Below are 23,851 nucleotides of genomic sequence, written 5' to 3'. Positions count from 1 at the left end.
CAAACATGGAAAACTTATCGCATGAGTGGTAGATCATTTGCCAAAGCCACCACAATCACACTACAGAGCTAAACATGTGCTCACTTACCATAAAACGTTGGACGAGCAATGTGAGAGCTCCAAGTTTGCCTCACTTCTAGAGTCGGAAGAATCCAAAATTGGATGCACATTCTTGCAACCCTGGACATTCTTCCCAACGAGATCAGGCATGAGACATGCCACAATGGATGACAAGGAAATTCCTTTGGTGTATATGTTGAGTGCTGCAGCAATGCAATGTATACTAGAATTTAAAAACATGACGAGGAGGTGGTAGCTTAGGGACCAGAACGATTTAAAAAAAAAGACTTATATCTCTTTTGGGGAGGAAATGAAGATCATTGAGGCTTCGATACATCAAGCTATAGACTCCCATGTGACTTTTACCACCATCAGTGGTGGCCATTTTCTTTAAGGTTATTGGCAATGACTTTATTTCATCCCCTATAGGGACACTCTCTTAGGGAAGACATAGTGCATATCTGTTTTTCATGATGGTAAGTCCTAGCCCTAAGTCCTAGCCCACCTTGAAGTGAGTGCAAATATCACTTGTTGGGATAAAGTAGGCTTAACAACCTGCTTGTTAGAGGTTTGAGTACCACTAAGTTTTATTTTACAAGGAAATTCTCAACTTTGGAAAGACTTATCCGATTGGATGATGATTTGGAATCTAAGGGCCCGCATATACCTAAGCTTAAAGAGGATGAGAAAGAGTCATGCCACCTCCCCTTACGTACCTAAGACCAAAGTAAATCCACCAAAGATGCCTATAAACAATGTAAAGTGATAAAATGAATGTCGTGTTACCTATCATTTATAAGGGCAAACCGATCGCCATAATCTTGAATGGTGGTGCTAGTGTTAGCATACACACCAATGGTTCCTATTGAAAAATGATCGTTGTAATTTTGAATGGTGGTGGTGCTAGTGTAAGCATAATCACCATGTATATGTATTTATTGGCATCCACGATCACATGAAAGCTCAAGCCATGACAATGATGCACAGAGAGAGAGAGAGAGAGAGAGAGAGAGAGAGAGAGAGAGAGAGAGAGAGAGAGAGAGAGAGAGAGAGAGAGAGAGAGAGAGAGAACAATGGATAGAGATTGCATAACACAATGATGAATGAATCATGATAATGCTTTCACTGTGTACATTACTTTTATAGGCATCAAGTCTCAGCTTTTGACCTAGTCCTTAATAAGGGTGGCCACACCCTAAGGGGGTATTCACACCAATGGTGGACACAATACTAGACTCCTAAATACGCAACAAACCCCCCTTTGGAGTGATAAAGAGACCAAAAAAGGCTCACAAGTAATGTAAATCTCACTCGAGTGATTCCAAACTTGACAGTAAGGATGCCTAGATCATTTAGAATACTATGGATGCTTTAAGACTAATTTTTGGTGAATAGCTTCTAATTTTAGCAAGGATTTCTAAAAAAAAGCAGTGACCCAAAACTTGGTGCAAGGGTACCTCAGGCTATCCTTAACACTTTTGGCTAGTTAAATTTAAAATTAACCGAATGGGGGGAGTTTTAGAGCTAGGCATGGAAATCTAATGGATTTCTGAGCCAAGCCAAACCTCCCATCCAGAGTTGGGACTCCACAAAGTGACTAGCTTAGGTTGGTGTATGTGTATTGAGTATGCTTGGTACAAAGTCTTACCCGATTTGGGTATTCAAGTTGAAAGTTATGGCCAGGTGGGAAAATATAAAATTTTAGCCCATGTAGGGAGGTTATCTCTTTATGCATGCATGGGGAAATGCAAAACTTTTGGCCCATGTATCCGTGCATACATATATACATACACACATTCTCTCTCTCTCTCTCTTTCTCTCTCTCTCTCACACACACACACACACACCCACACACACACCCACACATGCAAGGCCATTCAAGAGTTTCACACCTAAATTGATAGTCTCTCCTTGTTTGGATGTGGATGCCCGATTAATGTTATTGTAGATTTTCTTTTGTAAGCCTTATGGCTCTTGGTTGATTCTCACTCCTTGATTGACGTACTACGATCGTATCGTTCCCATAGACCATAGATGGCCTCCTAAGATGTCATCATCATCATCATCATCATCTCTCGATCTCTCTTCCTATGGTAGTAAAATAATATGAGGTATTGTCTCCTAGAATGCACATTCTAGTGAGAGAATGTGCATATTTGACGATACATAATGTGCATTTAATGAGATAAATTTAAAAGTCTATGAAAATAAAATTTAAATTAATTGGCCAAGTTGGTATGTGCACCTTGCACACATTAGAGTTAGAAAGAGAGAAAAATGACATTAGAGAATATTGTGAGAGAAATAAATAAATTTGTAAATAGAAAAGTACACATTAATTAGAGTAGATTTGAATGGGTAAAGGTTTGACTTTTTAAGGTGTAAAGTTGTAAAGCATAAGGCTGAATTTCAAAGGAAAAAAATAAAATTAAATAAGGGATAATCTTGAGAACTAATAAAAAACTCAAGCTGTGCTTAAAAGAGGGGGTTAACTTGATGTAAGGGTTAGATGTATGTGGAGTGGTTAGATGCATATAAAATGAGAATTTGCATGAAGATTAAGCTTAGTTTCATGGATTTGGCGGGGGCCACATGCATGAGTCATATGGGAGTGAATTATTACTAGTTCCTAGCCATCATTTTCATGTATAAAAAGGCCCCCAATCCTCGTTGCAAATACATGAATATTGGGAGTACATCTTGCATAAATTTTAACACCATAGTAGGTTTGTACAAGCTCATAGCATCAAAGGGTTCTCTCTTGGTACTTCAAATCACCTCAAAGTCTATGCATTAGAGTTTGTGGCTGCACATTCAGAGGATCAAGAATAGGCATGTATTTTTGAAGAGGAGGATGCATCAACGTCTCACAAATTAGAATCCTCATCAAATCCTAAAGGCTCAACAAATTAGGCTGACAAGGTACAACGTGTACACTTGATTCTTATCTATTTTCACATGTGAATGGTTTTAATCTTCTTTTCTGTTTGGTCAACTATTTGAATAGCTTATTCTCTATAAAATTAAGGCATTGCACCATAGACAAAGGCTAGAACCACCTTACCTAATTTTTTATAAGGTTTGTGGAGCTCAATTATATTATTTAGACCTTTTTTCCTAAAGGATAAATCAATCCTTGCAAACTTTATGGTATCTTGTTAATATTTCGGGATTGAATTAAATATCTCCACAAGACCCCAAAATAGAGAATCTAAAGGTTAAGAATATTTAAATAGACCTTTAAAAAATGAAAGTTTGTAACCTTAGGTTATTTTATAAATTTATGAGTATTCTTCTACATGTAGATTAATTTAAACATGTACATATTAAGATTAATTGACCTAGGAAATCAATCAATGACCTAGTCTTATAGAGAGAAGTGCAAGTACACATGCTCAATTTTTCCTTGAATTTTTTTAAATGCTTAAAAGGTTTATTAAATTCAAGGATAGAATCTTAGGATAACCTTAGAATGGTTGAATTTTAATTGACCAGTTAAAATAAAAATTGTGTAAATTTTTAGTGGAGAAACCCCTAGAATTATCTTTAAGTGCATAAATGTGCAAATGATTACCCATGAGAATGAAAATTTCCTTGCTCAATGTATGAAGAGAAATAAGAAAATTTTGATCCATGTGAATCTACTTTATCCCTAGTAAACCTTGTCAACTTCACATTTTCTCTCCCTAGAAAATAGAGAAGAAATGCAAAAACCTAGGAGAGAAGGTGAAAAAAGTTGGTCTATTTCATCATAAAGTTAGAGAGGGAATCTTAAAAGAGAAATAGGACTACGGTCCAGCAAGATTTTGGTATGTACGAATTAGTATGGTTGTCAAGCTACAAGAAACATGGGAGAATAAGTCTTGGGCAAGTAAAGTCTTAAATGGTACATACGACTCAATATGGTTGTCAAGTTGCAAGAAACATGGGAGAATAAGTCTTTGGCAAGTAAAGTCTTAAATGGAAATTAGGGGGCAAACAAAGAGACCATCTAAAAATTTCTGAGAAAAAAGGATACTTTTAATCTGTTGTGCATAGAGGTGTACCAAATTAAGGCCGTAAGACTCTTAGAAACCACAAACGGGTGGTAGCATGCTAATATGGACACAAAAGCAGTGTTCTGGTCTAGGACATTACTTTTTGGCTACTTGAAAAGCACCTTAAATTTGAAAAGTAACTACCTTTCTTATTCAAAATAAATAAGTACTTGGCACAATTTTGTAACTCCCCCACTCTCTCTTCCATGCTCATGGGTCCCCCATGATTTCATGAACTTCTCTCTCTCTCTCTCTCTCTCTCTCTCTCTCTCTCTCTCTCTCTCGTACATCTGCATATAGATGCCAGCATGGGTTCGAAGTTTTTGTTGGAGCATAGAACTATGGTAGGAATTAGTAGAGAACAAGAATCTTTTGTCAACCTCATACACTATTATAGTTGTGGTGAGCTAATAGCTAATAAGAACAACATAGAAGAATGAATACCATAGCAACAAACAACATCCCTCTTTTAGCTATGCATTGGTGGCTTGACTATAGGTCAAGGGAAAGCCTCTCTCACTCTCTCTCTCCTCCAGCTCTTCCTCTTGTAGGCTATAACTTGTAGATGTGGACCTAATTTGATGCTCTCTCCCCCCTCCCCCTTTGTAGATAGAAGATTTAGTTCATGGGAGCTTGGTGCTTTCTTGAAGTTTGGTGCTCTCTTTATTTTTCTTGAAGTTTGTTTCATCCCCTAGTCATCAAGCTTTGAGGCAGATGGAAGGTAGGATATAACAATTGTGGTGTAAGGTTTAAGAAGATTCATGTGTTTTGAGCTGCTATTACAAGTTAAGTTGTTGAACAACTTGGCTTAAAGTTTGGTACATTGTTTTTATTGACTCTTTTTGTTGTAATTATTAGCAAGACTAAACATGTATTCATTTTTGTTCACTTGGAGGTTTTGATTGCCACACCATACCTATTGTTCTCCTTGTAAAAAGCACATATGGTAGTTCAAGAATAGCCTTTCTTGGGATAACATTTCCTCATATTAAATACTCACATTATGTAGAAGCGACAACCTCACGATGTTATGCCGGCTCCAATTTTAATGTGCCACAAATTGCTTTCATAGCTTTCGGCTAAGCGATAAACCCAACGCAACTAACGAGTAATCCTACGTTAGTAACGAGCCAAACTTTGCGATAAAAAGGTTCAGTTTCTAAGGAGATTTATCCGTGTGATGAGAATGACTTTGATAAGAGTATAAACAGAAATGTCTCCAGCTTATGTTTCAATGACGAGTGAAACGATCGAGATACTTACACCAGTCTAGTCTAAAATACATACATACATACATGTATATATATATATGTATGTATGTATGTATATATATATATATATATATATATATATATATATATATATATATATGTATGTATGTATGTATGTATGTATGTATGTATGTATGTATGTATGTATGTGTGTGTGTGTATATATATATATATATATATATATATATATATATATATATATATATGTATGTATAAGTTTGAAGATTTTTTATTTTTTATTTATTTTTGCTTTGAGTTTTGTTTTTGAAAGCTCCCCTCTCCAGGGGAGCTGAGGGGTTTTGAATAAACCATATTTTTAAAGACTTCTAAATATAGAATGCTTTTAGATGTCAATAGAAAATATAGCCCAATGATTGAAAAACATGTGATCTTAAAAATTGAAATGGATACATTGAGTAGTATGATTAGTGATTTCTTCAATGAAACATAGGAAGCACATATACTACACTAGGATCACAATGTAAACAATTATTCATTCATAGTCACTTTCTTTACCTTTTTTTCTTTTTTTTTTGGGGGAGGGGGGGGGGGGGGAGGGGGAGGGGGGGCAAAAACATGAAATTTATCCATCAACTCCTCCAAAAATTTGCCTAAGTGTGGATGTGACTAACTACGCTCTATACAAAAACTTTCCCACGAAGGTATTCCAAAGCACATTACTTTTATTTCAATATAGTGTGAGACTGTACAACACGACATGATCGCAATCTGAGCTCGTTGTAGAGCTTTATATCTTGTTGCGATTTTCAACCAGAGCACCCCAAAGCATAGACAACACTTTGCGGCCCCATTTCAAATCCTTCCCAAGCACTGAAGTCTTTGTTTCTAAATCTTCAGCAGATGAATCCTCTGCAGACGAATTTGTAGCCTCGTTTCCTAGTACCTGTCAAATTTGGGAAACAAAAATAATAATGCAGGGCCAACCCAAAACACACACACACACACACACACACACACACACACACACACACACACACAATCAATCAATCAATGCCACGCTAATATCGAGAGCATAGAGAACAGTAACTTAAAACTCTCACCTCAGCTGGCCCATAGACCTCCTCACCACTTTCCTCTTCATTAACACCTTCGGATTCTGTAGCAGGAATCACAGCTTCCACCCCTCCAATGTCCTCCACTAAGTCAGACAAAAGCTCTTGAGAAGTAGCCTCCCCCTTGTCAATGAGACCTTCACCATTTAGAGGGCCACTCATCTCCACAGCATGCCCCAGGGGAGCATCATTTTGTAAAATATCTTCATCACCAGACCAGGATTCTGAGATTGCTGAAGTTGATGAAGCCTCTGAAGTTCCCAACACATGATTCCCGCCCCGTTGCCACTGAAGCACTCCATCCCCCGGAACTATCATATTGAATTCTACACATTTTCCAACTGAGACATCCTAGAAAAAATTTCGAGGGCTGAATGAGAATACATACAACTGTAGAAACCCTCTTCACTACTTTGTAAAACCAATAATACATCTCAATTATGCACTAATATCACGATAAATCCATGACTGAAGTCTTAGGTCTACGATTAAGCGCCAGTTACGTTTTCCAGATGTGCCCTTCAAACCCTAGCATCGGTTGGCTGGTGGATGGATGGGGGTATATGTGGCTATGAAACAGCCTTTAAACAGCCATGTGGAAAGTAACAATAATGCCACATTATTAACTATCGAAAGCTTTCTCACCTCAGCATTCACCTCAACTGGCCCATTGTAAACCGTCACCTCCTCAACACTTTCCTCCTCATTAGATTCTGTAGCAGGAGTCGTGGTTTCCACCCCTCCAATGTCCTCCACTAAGTCAGGCAAAATCTCTTGAGAAGTAGCTAGCTCATTGAGATCTTGACTATTTGGAAGGCCACTCATCTCCATAACATGCCCCAGGGAAGCATCATTTTGTAAAATGTCTTCACCAGACCAGGATCCTGCAATCACTAAAGATGATAAAGCCTCTGAAATTTCCAACACACGATTTGGGCCCGGTTGCCATTCAATCACACCATCCCCCATAAGTATCATCTTGAATTCTACTCGTTTTCCGACTGAGAGATCCTACAGAAAACTTCAAGGGCTAAATGAGATATTCAACTGTGGAAACCCTGTTGACTACTTTGTAGCTTATTAATACTGTATACATGTTGCTTATGCACAAATTTCAGGATTAGTCCATGACTGAAGTCTTAGGTCTATAATTACTACACACCAGTTCTGTTGTCCAGATGTGTCCTTCAGACCATTGCATTGGTATAGAGGCCTCTGGATTCCATGCTCCAAACAGTTCATCGTCACCAACTACATTAAACTGCTGACCAAACTCGCATTTCCTCTGTAGCACGAACTTCACCTTGACCACCTTCGTACCTTGTAAAAGAAACTAAAATTTTAATATAGCATCTCTTTGTTGAAGAACTAAGTATTCTACAGAACTTTGATTTGAGGTCTTCTTCTAAAAAGTACCTGCACTGTTTTCTACTCTGTCTTCCTGCAACCAACAGACACTCTGTTAAAGACAGAGATGCAAATGCGGTTGGCAACTTAGATAGATAGATAGATATAATGTTTGTGTTTGTGCCTGTGTGGTAGAAAAGCAAAGACAAGGAACTTGGGAAGGACAAAAAATTATCAAATCCATAGTTGAGATACTGCAACAAAGCGCAAATCAAATGCACAAAGCAAGATTTAGACTTGAAGCAAAAACCTCATTTCCTTAATCAATCTCACACAGATATGAGCTCCAAGTACGTGTTTTTATGGCTCCAAATGTGAGCAGCTAAATCCACTTATGTCTCCTTGATTCACTCCATCAAATCTCCACAAATCACTCATGTTACCCTTGATTCTCTCAATCAATCACATGATTCCATGCTAGAATATCTCAATCACCTAAATTCCCTCTACCTTTTTCATCTTTTACAAGCTACCTTTGACACACATACAATTTGGGATTGCAAATTGAACCCGAATGACATACATGTGTGTGTGTGTGTGTGTGAGAGAGAGAGAGAGAGAGAGAGAGAGAGGGAAAAAGAAAGAAATATTTTATTAACATTTACTTAAGATGTTACATATGATCCATGTGTTGACTGGATGTCCAAACACACCAAAAAAAAAAAAAAAAGAAGGCAAGGCCTACATACTACATAGGTCCCTGTGTGTACAATGTAATAATTGACATGGAGAGCTCAAATGTCCATGGCAGAGTAGAGTGCTGAGATGTCCACCCCCCGTGGCGCTACTTTCCTAACTTGTCGTAGGATGTCTCGAATCTAAAGATGATGGGTGCAAGGTCTAAATCTCTTGAGGGCGAGGGTGTCTGGCTCTCTAAAGGGAGGCTTGGTTGATGTGGAAGCATGTCCTCCCACACCTATGTCTTACACGGTGGCATCTCCTAAGATCCGTCCATGCGAGGATCGTCTTTGTGGTGGTCCTGGTGCCATTTCCTGGCTAAGTACTTGATCTCCTCTGTGATGATCTGAATCTCCAGGAAGTTCGTCAAAGTGTGCGCTGCCAGGCCTTTATCTTTGAATCGCATCCATGCCCAACTCATTCCCTCTTATCTGCTTATGCTTGCGGGGTTTTTGGTGTATCACTGTATGGCTTGTAAGGGTAGATTTGAAATTTGGTTTTATGCGACCATTCTGTGTAAGTGATTGGGCAATTTTCTCGAGGTGAATGTGGAGAAAGAAGGGATCGGCTTGGAACTTCCATGTTTCTGCATGGATAAGATCTGCCGTTCCTTCTGTTCCATGTAGAAGTCCCCAAAAAGTTCCTTCAGCATGGTGATGCGCTCTTGAATCTGCTTGTGCTCTGTTTGTGTTTTGTCTATCTCTTTGTGTGAGCGAGGTGAGTGAGGTGCGAGTGGTGTGTGTGGTGTGAGTGAGAGGCATGTAGGGGTACTGCGGTGCTAGGTGGTAGTCAGAGAGCACGGTAGACAGTGTAGAGCTTAGGTCTTGCATGTCTAGCCAGTGAGGTCGACTCATCCTTGGCGGGTATACTTCCCTGAGAGGATCCACGCTCCCTTCTCCCCCACCATAGTGTTTGTGGCGGTTGTCTTTGAGTTCCCTAGCAAGGACCGACGGAGTCATCCACAGCTTAGACAAAATTTGGCGATCACGGTGGGACTCTCCTAGAGGTCAAGGATATTCTCGAAATTATTTATTTATTTATTTATTTTTTGGTGATTTTTGATCATGGTGAGAAGAGTGTTGTGCACGCTCCTGAAGACTATTTAAAAGAAAATCCGTCAAGAGGCATAATAAAACCATGTCCCTGATAGTAAGAAAACAAGGACTCCCTCCATGGCTGGCCCCTCTCCGAGGGAAGGTGGGCGGACTCCACAAAGGAGTGCGGAGCACATGAGGGGAGGAAGAAGAAAGTGATTTCTTTGAGTCACATCTCCTCTCGGCTTTCATCCCGGGGTGGCCCCTGGACTCTAGATGTGTGATGGTTCTTTTCTATGGCCCCCTTGAGAGAGTTCAACACCTCTTTTGCTGACTGATTTGCAGCCAGCTTGGTGTGCCCTCCACCTTGCATTGATCTAGACCCCCCCCCCCCTCTACCACCATGGAGGAGCGAGAGCACCAGCCCATCGGCTGAAACCCTCCTTTTTCTTCTCCCCTCCGACCATCTGATTGGGGCTCAATCTCACTTCTCCATGGGGAAGACTTTGCCCCAGTCCTGCCCAGACTTGGAGTCACCCACTCATGGCAGATTTTCGATGGCACTGTTAGCAGTCATCTCCTGTCTGTACATTATCTCACAGAGGGCTTTTGTTGTGGGTGTGCCCGCCCATTAGGTGTTTCTCCAATTTTCCCCTGTTTTTCCATGTATTTTCCCCTATTTTTGTGTGGACATGGGGCTGCAGTGCTACCCGACTTGCCCCTATCTGCTGGCCGACTGGACATCTGCCTCCTGACCTGCTCCTCAGTGCTGGCCGACTGGTTTTTCTCTGGCCGACTGTGTTTTTCTGGTCGTGAGCAGATAGGGCTGCTGTCGGCCTGTTTGGGCTGGCCGACCAGCAGCCCAGGGCCATATATATAGAGGGGCTGACCCCCACACTCCATTATATTGGGTATTGTGTACCGGATCTTGTATATAGTGCAGAGTTCATACAGCTTCACTCTCTCTCTTCTGTGTTTTCTCTTCCACACACAGTTCAGCGTTTTCCAGGCTGGTGGATCTCTTGCGTTTGCCCATCTTCATGTTGGTGTCTTGCTACGTTGTGCTCTCAGCAGTTTGTCTCATATCCGTTGCGTATTCCGACATAGTATCAGAGCCCCGAGTGGCTTGAAGGTTGGAGACATTGGAGAGCTTGCGGGACTGTTTCTTGAAGACCTTGGAGCTTGCAGGATATTTGAAAAGCTTGCGGGACAGCTGGTTTTTTGGTGCTGATTGGAGATCTCTTGGGCTGTTCGGGACTTGGGAGATTGGGTAGAAGGCGGCCATCACTGTTGGACAGCCACCTTGCATATTAGTTGCAGCCTCTTCTTCATTTATTTTCCCACCCACCCTCCCTCCCTTCACAAGACCAAAGTAACCCCCCCAAGATGGCAGACTTGCTTGAGATGGCTGAGAAGCACGTGAAGATCCCTACTCTCCCCACGTTTCCCGTGGATCGCCAATTGGACAAGACCAACTACGGCATATGGAAGGTAATGATGGAGTCTTATGACTTGGCTGATTTCATTGTGGTTGGTGTTCCACGGCCGGAGTTGGAGGACAGGGAGTTGTTACTCTCTACTCGGAAAGAACGGAAGGCTCAGGCACAGTTGTGGGATCATGTTAATGCCTGTCTGCGTTCTTTCATCTTCCTTAATTGCACACCACATGTGATTAATCATATAGAACATATGACGCTAGCCAGAGGGATCTGGCAGCATTTGGCTTCTCTATATAACAGGGTATCACCCATGAAGCGGATCTCCTTGGAAGTGCAAATGCGGATGATGGATCCTTCAAAGTCTTAGACGATGCGGGAGCACATCAACAAGTTGCAGGCTCTTCACTTAGACTCATCATCTTTTGCATCCTTTACATAAATCAAGTACGCGGAAAGATGCTTTTTCATTACTGATGAAATTGCCGAAGCTGATACAATAGGAACAGATTCCCCTTTTAGCTTTACATCCAAAACATGTTCTTTCCCTCTATGAGTCAAAGTAATCTTCCTATTGTATGTATCCACCACCGCATGTACTATGTGGCACCATGGCATACCCAACAAAACATCACATCCATCAAGAGGCATGATGAAAAACTCTTCGCTGTCCACATAACTCTGCAAATGAAGCTTGAGCTTCCCAATAATAGGAGTGACGGGTTCTGCATACCCAGGACAAGCCATGTTAGCCTCATATAAAGGCCCCATCTCCTTTGCACGGATCCCCAATCGGCCAGCCAAATCCGGTGAAATAAAGTTGGCTCTAGCACGTGTGTCAAAGAATATGAAGGCATTTTGATCACTCACTTTGCCCCGTGCCCTGCACAACTCAGTCTCTTCACCACCCGGCTGTTCCCCAACAAGATCAGGAACTAACCCTGCAGAAGGTTTTGGTTTCTTTGACTTGGGCTCTCCTTTGGTGTCAGAGTCCTTTTGGGACTTTCGCTTGGGACAATTAAAAGACATATGTCTCTCCTTTGTACAGTAAAAACATTTCCGAGCATCCATCAAAGCCTGTCTCTCCTCAGGAGTTCTTTTGGGCATTGGTAACTTCTTATAGCGCTTCTCTGTAGACCCTTTTGCATCACGCGAAGCATGCCCTGACTTTTCAGATTTCTTGCTTGAGCTTTTACTTCCTTTAAATCCAGATGAGACTCTAGTGGGTAACGCATTTGCTGTCATAGCATTCTCTATCATCTGTGACATATTTGTTACTCGAGTCTTTATGCAAGTCAAGCACTTCCTTGGGCAGCCCACAACAATACTTCTCCACCTGCTCAGACAAAGGCACTGCATGATAAGAAGTAACTGGGAGTAAAGCTTCCCAAAACTTCTTATTATAATCTTCAAGATTTTCACACTTTGATGCATCCAACTTGTGCCATGCTGTCATTACATCCACCTCAAAAGTAGATGTGAGCCATACGACACCTGTTTAAACTATACCCAAGTGGATGGTGCTATGCCCTGTAGAAGAAGAGTGGACCACCACTGCAATGCATTGCCCGTGAGAAAAGTCGCAGCTTTTCTCACTTTATAGAGGACTCCGTGTAATTACCACCAGAAAAAGCAGCATCAAACTGCTGTAAAAAGGTAAGTGCCTTTAGCTTATCTTTGGCCTCACTGAATGTGTCAAATTTCACAGCAGCTCCCCCTTCCTTATAATCCTTCACCTTACCCATAAGCGTTAGATTATTGTAAGGAAGTGGCTTCACAAGATTACTACCATTATGCATACCGGGCTGCATGCCCCCATACATATTTCCTTGCAATCCAGGTTGCATGCCCCCAAACATGTTTCCTTGCATTCCGGACTGCATACCACCATACATATTCCCTTGCATACCAAGCTGAAAATTAGCTCCAAAAGTCCCTGGAATACCCATGCCTCCCTGAGGGTAACCCCCAGTCATGGATTGGAACACAGAGCCACCACCAAAATACCCTGCATGCATAGACTGCTGAGAAATAGAGGGCTGTCCGAAAAAGGAACTCTGTGAGTTAGCACCAAAAGTATGTTGCATGTTCGGAAACTGTCCAAAAGATGGATCCTGTGGGAAGGCACCACTATGACCCTGAGGTGGGTTCTTAGAACGCACTTTCTTCTTCTTGTCAAGCTCAGAACGGGATCTCATAAATTCAGCAAACTTCTCACTTTGTGTGAGTTGCATAAACACATCCATTACACCTGCGAAACGATTTTTAAACTGAGCATCATCTTCCTTTTTACTAGGCATATCTTTTGGCTGTGTTACATCCTCATATTGTGCATCATCTATAACCTGTTCTCCTGCAAGAATATCCTCAGAGTCATTTCTTTCAAGAGAGGTCTCATGCTCTTCCTCTTCATTATAAAAATATTCGTCTTCCGTGTCTGACATGTTGCTGAATTTTTCAGCAATGACTTTCCTCGAGTCAACCACGAGCTCACCCCCTTAAGAAAGTTGATGATGGGTCCCGGCAACAGAACCTTGAAACCGGCCTCTGGTAGGAACCAAAGTGCGGTAGACTAGCAGTCACCCTTCCAATTGTAGTCCAATAAATAACAAAATTAACTGGAGCTAGAATGCCCCAAAACTGAAAGGAAATCGACACCTGTTGGCCCCAAAGCTTGGCGCCCCTTGTAGTATTTCTTTATTCAAATTCAATGAAATGTATTTCTGAGTACAACAAAGCCAGTGTCCAGGAAAAGTAAACCTGCATGTCCAATCTGGCAGCCCTCAAGACCTCTTAGCACAGAGGATTCACACACAGATCTGTGTCCCACAAAAGCAACACACTATGCTTCCCTCTAGTCAACCAAGATAATTCAGCAGGGCAGCCTTGAGCATACATCTGGCTGTTCCATGAACATGGTCTCAACTCAGTTCAAACATACATCCACTGTCCAATCTCTATTTCCACCTTTCAAACTGCCATACCCCTCCTCTCACAAGGGGCCAGATAACACAACTCTGCAGTAGACATAAGCCAGTGGAAAGAAAGAAAGATTGACAAGTTCAGAGCTTACCAATTCAATGCGTGGATCTGCACCAGAGGGACTGAATGTACTAGTCTGTACTTGCAAAAGACTGTTTGTACTTTTCTCCTTGCAGCCGCCTAACTGATGCACCAGCTTGACTATGATAGAGCGCCGCCTACCACTGTTCAAGACGGAACAGGTTCTTAGCCGCCTGTACCTGTCCGTACAGGTCTGTAGTACCTGACTGTATCTGTCCGTACAGGACTGTACGGACTGTACCTGCAGTCGCCTGAACCTGCCCGTCTGCTGTTTGTACCCTGGTCGCCTGCGCCGCCTGAACCAAATGATGCACAGCAGTCTGTACTTGCTGTCGTACAGCAGCGCCTGCAACAACAAGTTACGTACAGCCGCCAACAGTACGGACTGTACTTGCTGTCCGTACCTGCCTGCGCCGCCTGAACCTGCAGCAGCCGACTGTACCTGCTGTCAACAGCTCTGTACGGGCAACCTCCACCAGTGCTGTACGGCCTGCAACCACGTGGACTGTACGGCCTGTTTTGTATGCACCAAAAACCAGCAGCCAGTCGACAGGGTTTCTCCCCTCCTCCACACACGTAGCTTGCACGTTTTTCCAAAAAGCAAGAGAGAGAGAGATGAGAGAGGCGTGTAACTCCCAAAAGTGGAGTTGCCCCTCTCTCCAAAAATATCCTAGTGCCCCTTCCTAAAGTTTATCAACTTCCTAGGGGTCACTTATGCCTAGAGGCCACCCAAGGATAAAACATTAAAAACATTAATGTTCTTGGTCCCCCTTCACATTTGAAGATGTCCACACATCATAACATTTGTCCGGGCACCCCAAATATAAATCATTTAATATTCATTTTGCTCAGCAACCACCATGCCCACACTTGTGCTGTTCCATTTTCAGAGGGTCATGACAGCATGAGGTTTGCAAGACTGGTGTACAGGTGGAGTTTGAGAAGCATTTTGTTACTATCCGGGACAAAGCGATAGGCCAGGTTGTACGGGAAGGTGGAGTGGAGAACGGGATCTACAAACTCTCAGCACTCTCTCTTACAGGTTCTCAGTTAGGTGATGTGTGGCAATTTCGTCATGACCACTTGAATGTGGATACGCTGCAGCAGGCTTTCCGGGACCAGATGGTGGATGGCTTGCCAGATGTTGGTAGCAGTGGGCAGGAACATTCCAGTTCTTGCGTTCGTCAGTCAGAGGAGCCTTTATAGGTGAACTAGGCTCTGATGTCTCGTATCAGTCGGGACGAAGAGCCTCTTGCAATTAAGGAAGCTCTTTCCCAGGGGACTAGTTGGAAAGCCATGCAAGTGGCTGATGGTGACTTGTAGGTGAAGGTGGATGTTGAGCCGCCTCCAGGCTTTGAGGTTTCGGGTTAAGAGGGGGTGTTTTACAGGTTTTTGAAGGCCTTGTATGGTCTTCGACAGGTTCCCAAGACTTGGCATACCAAAGTTATAGTTGTTGATCCTTGTGAGCCGGTTGATTCCTCTTTGTTTCGGAAGCGGTTTGGTTCATTGATTTGGCTGCTGAACACCTGATTGGACTTGAGCTTTTCGGTGGGGCTGTTGAGCTCATTTTTGCAAACGCCTTTGAAGACTCAATGGGACGCAGGATTGCAGATCTTGCAGTTTCTGCAGTGTACAAAGGATCTTGGACTCTGCTATGATACTAGAGGGGGAACGACAGATGGAGTCAGACTCCACAGTTGGAGTGACTTAGATTGGGGAGGAGATGCAGACACGAGGAGATTTACATCAGGCTATTGTTTTACCCTCGGCTCATGAGCTGTTTCATAGAGCAGCAAGAGGCAGCCAACTATTGCCTTGTCGTCTTCAAAGGCAGAGTATCGGGCCGCTTGTGGTGCTGCTTGCAAGGTGGTGTGGTTGCAGAGGTTACTTGGCGAGATTGGGTTTCCACATGAGGAGCCCACAGTCATCCAGAGTCACTTTGTTCGTGAGAAGTTTTTTGTTGATGACATTTTGCTAGAGTTTTGTTTGATGGAGGACAATGCAGCAAACCTCTTCACAAGGCTCTACCTCAGACGATGCTCCGGTAGCACTCCAGCTCACTGGGGTTGGTTCCACATCCAGGAGCTGAGAGGGGGTGTTAGCAGTCAACTCCTGTCTGTACATTATCTCACAAAGGGCTTTTGCTGTGGGTGTGCCCGCCCATTAGGTGTTTCTCCATTTTTCCCCTGTTTTTCCATGTATTTTTCCCTATTTTTGTGTGGACATGGAGGTGCAATGCTACCCGACTTGCCCCTATCTGCTAGCCGACTGGACATCTGCCTCCCGACCTGCTCTTCAATGATGGCTGACTGATTTTTCTCTCGCCGATTGTGTTTTTCTGGTCATGAGCAGATAGGACTGTTGTCAGCTTGTTTTGGGCTGGCCGACCAGCAGCCCAGGGCCATATATATAGAGGGGCTGCCCCCCACACTCCAGTATATTGGGTATTGTGTACCGGATCTTATATATAGTGCAGAGTTCATCCATCAGCGTTTTCCCTTCCACACATAGTTCAGCGTTTTCCAGGCTGGTGGATCTCTTGCGTTTGCTCATCTTCATGTTGGTGTCTTGCTACATTGTGCTCTCAACAGTTTGTCTCATATCTGCTGCGTATTCCGACACACTATCCCCCCTCCCCTTCAAAGGGTCCGCACTGTTGGCTGTCAGGAGAGGAAATGACAAATCGATCAAGAAGCTTGTTCTTCTGGCACCGCAACCACTTAGTCTCCTAATCTTCTCAAGAATGATTATCTTAAGGGCAGGGAGGAGCTGTCTAAGCTTGGAAATTTCCCTACAAAAGACATCCAGTCTCTTCTAGTTCATGACAAATAGTAATATTCAAAACATGCATTTCTTCGCTAGTGCCAACCCTCTCTTCGCCTCCCAATCAAGACTATCAACTTGCCTAGAAGGGCTCTTCTTTGTGCTGTAGGGTCAATGAGGTCAAGGCCTCCCTGCTCAAATGGCTACTCTCCAAGTGACCTTGGCCTTTGCGGGCCTATCGCCTCCTCCTAACCAAAGAAAGTTCCGCCGTTGCAATTGGCCAATGCAAGAATGATGGAAGGCCCAGCAAGAAGTGACGTACTACATGACAACGAGGATCTCGTTGGCCATTGCGGCCCAGCTTGGCAAAAAGCGAGAGATGGGTTGTGCTCCAATAGAGAAGTTTTGTCCAAATGCTCAGAAGGAGGGGAGATTTGCTGATCCGATGTAATGTCAAGCCCCCTTGACATCCAAGGTAGCATACAAGTGTGCCAGGGAGTATCCAATCGCCTCCAAGGCGGGTTGGGTGCCCTGATCGGGAAGAAGTGTGCATGCTTGCTATACATGTCAACAATGGCCCAAATAGCATCATTGCCTTGCTAAGTACGAGGCATATCCATGATAATGTCCATTGCAATACTTTCCCATGGTTGTGAGGAATAGGCAACCCGCTGAAGCACACCTAGAGCCTTTTGCCTGTCAAACTTGACCTTTTGGTATGTGATACATGCACATACACATGCCTCAATATCCTTGCGCATACTTGGCCATAAGAAATAGCGCTCAATCATGTGCGTAGTAGGTATGATACATGCACGTACATATGACCTTTTGGTATGTGATACATGCACGTACATATGCCTCAATATCCTTGCGCATACTGGGCCAAAAGAAATAGCGCTCGATCATGTGCGTAGTAGGTATGATACCTCTATGTCTTAAGAGCATACGAAGGAGCATGGCACTCATCAATGACCTTTTGCCTCATGTTTGACACAACACATAGGCAGTTATTCTTCATGAGATACCCCTCTTTGATCACATAAGAGGCATGTTGCATGCACGGAAGCCTTGATGTACTGATCCACAGCCCTAAGCCGCATGATTAAGAACAAGATGCTAATAAACACATGATTAAGACAGAGGAGAGAGAAGAAGAGAGAGATTGGTGTCAGGGTTTTCTTGTATTTAATATTGTACAAAAAGGTTGGTGACCTTGGTCAGCTCCATAGGGGTGATCCCTGGCCCCTTCTACATATCTTCTATTGCTGCTAGACTTATGACTGAATTATGACTTGATGATTATGAGTGAATGATGACTTTTGCTTTTATATATGCTTGGGATGCAGTCGGCCATCTACCAGGGGCTGTCAGCCTGTTGTGGACATGATCTAGGGGATTAAATCCCTTTTAATTATGCACTTAGCATTAGATGTTGTCCACCATGTTGCCATGCCTATTTTGGTTGTTGTTGCCTTCTGCCCAAGCCTCCTGCTGGTTGCCGATTGCACATGGCAAGCTGCTAACAGGGTGCTCAGTCCCCTTCTTATGGGGGTTATGATGCGAATGATGGGATGATGAGGCTAATGATGCTGATGCTACTGATGTGATGAGGAAGATGATGCTGAGGATGTGCTGATAATTCCACTAATGATGGTAATGTTGCTAATGCCTAATGTTGACTTAATCAAGGATTTAAGACTGTTCATGCACAGGATTAGCCATGGCAGAGGCGTGCACGTGACAAGGCATGTGCATGTCCAGCCACTAAATCAATCCATATTTGCCCAAAATCAACATCTGTATGGCATAATTCACGTATGGCCGACAAGTCCCCATGTGAGGCAACTAACCTTGTAGCCACATATGGCTTTTGGACAATGCATCTGACACTAAATTCTTCTTTCCTGGAGTGTGCATAATCTGAAAATGAAACATAGACATGAATTTTGTCATCCTCATAAGCTTCTCCGAAAGCTTTGTTTGCATCAAGAAGTACTTTAGGATTTGATAAATTACAGCCAACAACTCCTCATAGATGGCCAAAGAAAGCTCTGCATCGTGCAAACAATGGCTTTCATAAGCTACGACATGCCCTTCTTGATTTTTTTTTTTCTCGAAGAGAGATCCTACTATTAGTTAACGTTACAACTCGCTCATCGTCCTAGCCAAGCTAGTGACGAGAGCTACGAAGTCCATCTACGTGGCCCTCGGAAGAGAGAGACGGCTGCACTCGACCATGGAGAGTGGAGCAGCTACACGGGAGTCCTCCTGGAGGGAAGGGGTCAGAACACGAACGACATCACGACGATGAGGCTTTGGAGGGCGTGGAGGAAGATGCCGCCAAGGGGTCCAAGCAGGGTTTGAACCCAAGACCTCTCGGTCCTAGGCACACTTTACCGCTTGAACTACCACCTCATTGGCCATGCCCTTCTTGATTTAGGACAGCCCCAATGCAACTTCCAGATGCATCACACTCCACACAAAAAGGTTTTTGCAAGTCTGGATGACTAGCACAAGCCCACTCATAATGCCATCCTTGAGGCAAGAGAAAGCCTCTTTCTCATCAACTGTCCATTTGAAGATTGCCTTCTTCTTAGTGAGCTCATGCAATGCTGAAGCAATCCATGCAAAGTGCCTGATAAAACGCCTGTAATATGAGCATAAACCCAAAAACTTCGTATTTCATGCACAGAAGATAGCTTAGGTCAATTCCGAATGGCTTCAATCTTTGCAAGATCAATCCTTATGCCATCCTTTGATACAATGTACCCCAATAGTGAATCTCGAAAAGGAAAAATTCACTCTTTTTCACATTAATGAAGAGCATGTGGTTACGAAGCTCTTCAAACACAATGGCCAAATGCTAGCGGTTGAATGGGAGAGCTCATTAGGGTTAGAGTTTCATGTGGGAGACATACACAGAGAGAACAAGGGAGAGAGAGAGAGAGTTGTGGGGATAAGTCAACTCACCAAGAGATGTGTGTGTGACTCCCCTATCACACATGTATATTGCACTAGTACACATAGTGCACTTAGTACATTAAAAGTACTAAGTGTACTATGTACTATAACTTATGGGCTTGTACACACTATAAGGGTGGGCATAATTCCTTTACCCCAACAACCTCCCACTTAAAGGCAAAGTGCCCTTAAATGAAGGAAAAAAAAAATCAGCATGTACATGATAATATACAAGGCTATATCAAGGCTGAAACTGGCCTCATCCAATGCCCATCAAGTGTCTGCAATGAGCAAACCGCTCCGGAGGCAAACTCTTTGTTAACAGATCAGCCGGGTTGTCATCCATATGAATCTTAACAAGCTGAATTTGCTTGTTCTCTATCACCTCTCTGATGAAGTGATACTTCACATCCACATGCTTCGTCTTTGCATGAAAGACAGGGTTCTTTGCCAACTGGATGGCACTCTGACTATCACAATGCAACAATGGAATATCACCTGTATAACCCAAATCAACCACTAACCGAGATAGCCATAATGCCTCCTTGCAAGCCTCTGTGGCTGCAATATACTCGGCCTCTGTAGTAGATAAGGCTGTGCACTTCTGCATCCTGGATATCCATGACACAGCACCTCCTGTGAATGTAAACACATAACCGGTAGTAGACTTCCGGTTATCTGGATGACCGGCATAATCCGAATCTGTGTAACCATGCACTAATGCATCCTGTTTGCCAAAGCAAATGCACATATCCTGTGTGCCCTTCAGGTATCTCATGACACCTTTCACTGCTTCCCAATGCTTCTTGCCAGGGTTGGCCGTGTATCTAGAAACCACTCCCATTGCAAATGCAATGTCCGGCCTAGTAGCAACCATGGCACATATGAGACTGCCACAAGCTGAAGCATACGGAATCTTGGCCATATCAGCCCTGCCACTATCTGACTGTGGGCTGTCCATAGCACTGAGTTTCACATATGGAGGCAAAGGAGTACTAGTCTCCTTCCTCCCGTCCATATTGAACCTCTGCAAAACTTTGCTAATGTATTCCTTCTGAGACAAATACAACACATGCTGATTTCTGTCCCGAAGTATCCGCATATCCAAGATGTGATTTGCATCAACCAAATCCTTCATATCAAAGGTTTGATGCAACCTCTTCTTCAAGGCATCCATCTCTTTACGAGATTTCCCGGCAATCAACATATCATCAACATACAAGATGAGGATCAATAGACTGCCATCCAAAGCTTTCTTGGTGTATAAGCAGTGATCTATGTCACTTCTCCTGAAGTTCTGGGATTTCATGAATGTATCAAACTTATGATACCATTCCCTTGGTGCCTGTTTGAGCCCATAAAGACTCTTTTTCAGCTTGCATACAAGCTTCTCCTTTCCACTCACTGCATAACCCTCTGGCTGTTGCATATATATCTCCTCATGGAGATCACCGTGAAGAAAAGCAGTCTTCACATCCATCTGAATCAAATCCAGATCATCATGAGCAACCAAAGCTAACACAGCTCTAAGTGTGGTCATTTTGAACACTGGAGAGAAGATCTCATCAAAATCCACACCATATCCCTGCTTGAAGCCCTTAGCCACTAGCCTGGCTTTGTATCTGGTGCAACTTTGAGCCTATAAACCCACTTGCAAGGCAAAACCTTCTTGCCTGTAGGCAAATGCACCAACTTCCATGTTCCATTTTTGTGCAGAGAATCCATCTCTAACTTCATGGCACGCTCCCAAAGAGCCTTGTCTGCCCTCTGTAAAGCCTCCTTATAACATGAGGGCTCCCCACAGTCAGTAAGCATCAAGTAGTCAACCCCTGGAACAAACCTGTCAGGGGCTCTGGAGGGTCTTGTGGACCTCCGTACCCAATGACCATCATTTGCAGGTTGCTGTCCAGCCTGCATATCACCTATTGGTGGCTCCTGTTCCATGCCATAAGGCTGAAATATCATGCCCGGTATCTCCTCTAACTGTGGGATATTCATAGGGATATCTTCTGCCATCTCTGGCTGTCCATTTGGACCATTTTCAGCACCATTTAAGGGCTGGTTTTGCTGCTGTAATGGCTGATTTACAGCCCTTGGTTGTTGTCCATGATGTCCATCATCATCAAAGATGACTCTGCTAGGCTCCTGTTGCCTTGCAGGCTCCTTATACATGCATGTTTCATCAAAAATGACATCATTGCTGCGTATAATCTTTCTATTCACGGGATCCCAAAGTCTATACCCCATTTCACCTCTGTCACCATATCCTAGGAATATGCATTTGTGAGACTTAGGATCAAGTTTGGTGCGCATTTCCCTGCGTATGTGCACGTACGCAACGCAACCAAACACTCTCAAGTGCTTGTATGACGGAGGCTTCCCTGTCCATACTTCTTCTGGCACTTTCCCACCAAGCCTCGTGTTAGGTGACCTGTTTATAAGATGAATGGCTGTCATAACAGCTTCAGCCCAAAAACCATGAGGTAACGCAGCATGTGACAACATAGAATGGACCTTCTCCTGAATGGTCCTGTTCATCCTCTCTGCTGTCCCGTTTTGTGGAGGATCATAAGGAGTAGAGAGCTCCCTCTTGATGCCTTTAGCATCACAAAAGTCCTGAAACTGTTTGGATATATATTCTCCACCATTGTCGGAACGCAAAGCCTTCAGTGTTTTGCCAGTTTGATTCTCAATAAGAGCAACAAACCTCTCAAACACTGAGAATGTATCACTCTTCAAATGAAGAGGATAAACCCACACCTTGCGTGTGGCATCATCTATAAAAGACAAAATATTTTGCCCCTCCCAAAGAAAGCTGAGGCATCTCACATACATCTGTATGCACAAGCTCTAACTGAGCATCTTTCTGTCCAAGAGCTTTCTTGTGGGGGCACTGGAGTTGCCTGCCATATATACAATGCTCACAAAACTGAAAACTTGAAAACTTTAGAGAAGGCAAGTAACCCAAACGAGACAATTGCTCCATTCCTTTGACACTCATATGTCCCAACCGGCTATGCCACATAGAGTTTTCCGGCAGCTCGGTTGCATTTACATTAGCATGGTGACAAACACCTGCATGCATGAAGTAAAGAGTGTCCACCTTAGAGCCTCTGGCAACAACCAGTGAGCCCTTACTAATCTTCCACTTTCCACGACCAAATGTGGTAACATAATCAGCATCATCAAGCTGTCAAGTAGAAAGCAGGTTCTTCTTGATCTCAGGTACATGCCTGACATCATGAAGCATAAGCTGTGAGCCATCTGAAAATACAAGCCTCACATCACCTCTGCCAAGAATCTTGCATGCATGGTTGTCACCCAAATAAACTACTCCTTCATTGCCAGCAGTATACCTGACAAACAAGTCTCTGCAACCTGTGACATGAAAGGAGGCACCTGAATCAATGATCCATGAGTGCATACCATGACCATCTCCTGTAAGAAGTGAATGGGCATCAAGTGAAGACGTGAATAGGACCTCATCCTCACTGTCACCTGCATGTGACACATTTGACTCCACTTTTGCCCTTTGGCTTTACATCTTTGGCTTCATCTTTGTCTTTGTCTTTGCCTTTTCCCTTTTCCTTTTGATCATTTTTCCATTTGTAGCATTGCTTTTTGATGTGTCCCTTCTTTCCACAATAATGGCATTCTAAGTTCGGAGCGAGACTTGCTCCTTCCCCGTTCTTGGCTTTTACCCCTTTGCTGGGATCTCCCACGTGCATTCATTGCATTGGACTTTCCAACAGAATTGTTCTTCCTGTTCATCTCCTCTTGAAGAAGAGCACCCTCAACATCTGCATATGACAGCATAGCATTCGAATTGCTAGTGGCTGTCTTGAATGTGTCCCAACTCTCTGGCAAAGTGCATAAGAGAAAGGTGGCTTTGAACTCATCATCCATTGCCAACTTTTGATTTATAACTTGGCTGACAATACCATTAAACTCATTTAGATGGGCTGTCATAGACGCCCCTTCCTTCATCTGAAGACCTATGAGTTTCTTCAACCAATACACTTTGCTTGAGGCACTTTGCTGGGCATACAAGTCCTGCAATCTTTG

General features: G+C 43.3%; 1 protein-coding gene across 1 annotated transcript in view; it reads right to left on the bottom strand.

The window, feature by feature from the left end:
• Positions 1-6,031: 6,031 nt before the first annotated feature.
• LOC147603422 (uncharacterized) overlaps positions 6,032-23,851 on the bottom strand; it is a 51,769-nt gene continuing 33,949 nt past the window's right edge. Inside the window, exons 2-6 of the mRNA XM_086796571.1 lie at positions 7,858-7,882; positions 7,604-7,761; positions 7,087-7,452; positions 6,430-6,792; positions 6,032-6,272 (exon numbers count right to left, since the gene is read on the bottom strand). Coding sequence (XP_086652697.1) covers positions 6,117-6,272; positions 6,430-6,792; positions 7,087-7,452; positions 7,604-7,761; positions 7,858-7,882 — 1,068 coding nt within the window. The 3' untranslated portion in view covers positions 6,032-6,116. The remainder of the gene's footprint in view (positions 6,273-6,429; positions 6,793-7,086; positions 7,453-7,603; positions 7,762-7,857; positions 7,883-23,851) is intronic.

This window comes from Cibotium barometz, chromosome 64 (assembly GCF_041138505.1).
Source record: "Cibotium barometz isolate CiBa-2024 chromosome 64, ASM4113850v1, whole genome shotgun sequence".
Lineage (NCBI taxonomy): Eukaryota > Viridiplantae > Streptophyta > Polypodiopsida > Cyatheales > Cibotiaceae > Cibotium > Cibotium barometz.
Note: the sequence above shows the minus strand (reverse complement) of the source record. Positions and strands in the feature narration are given on the sequence as shown.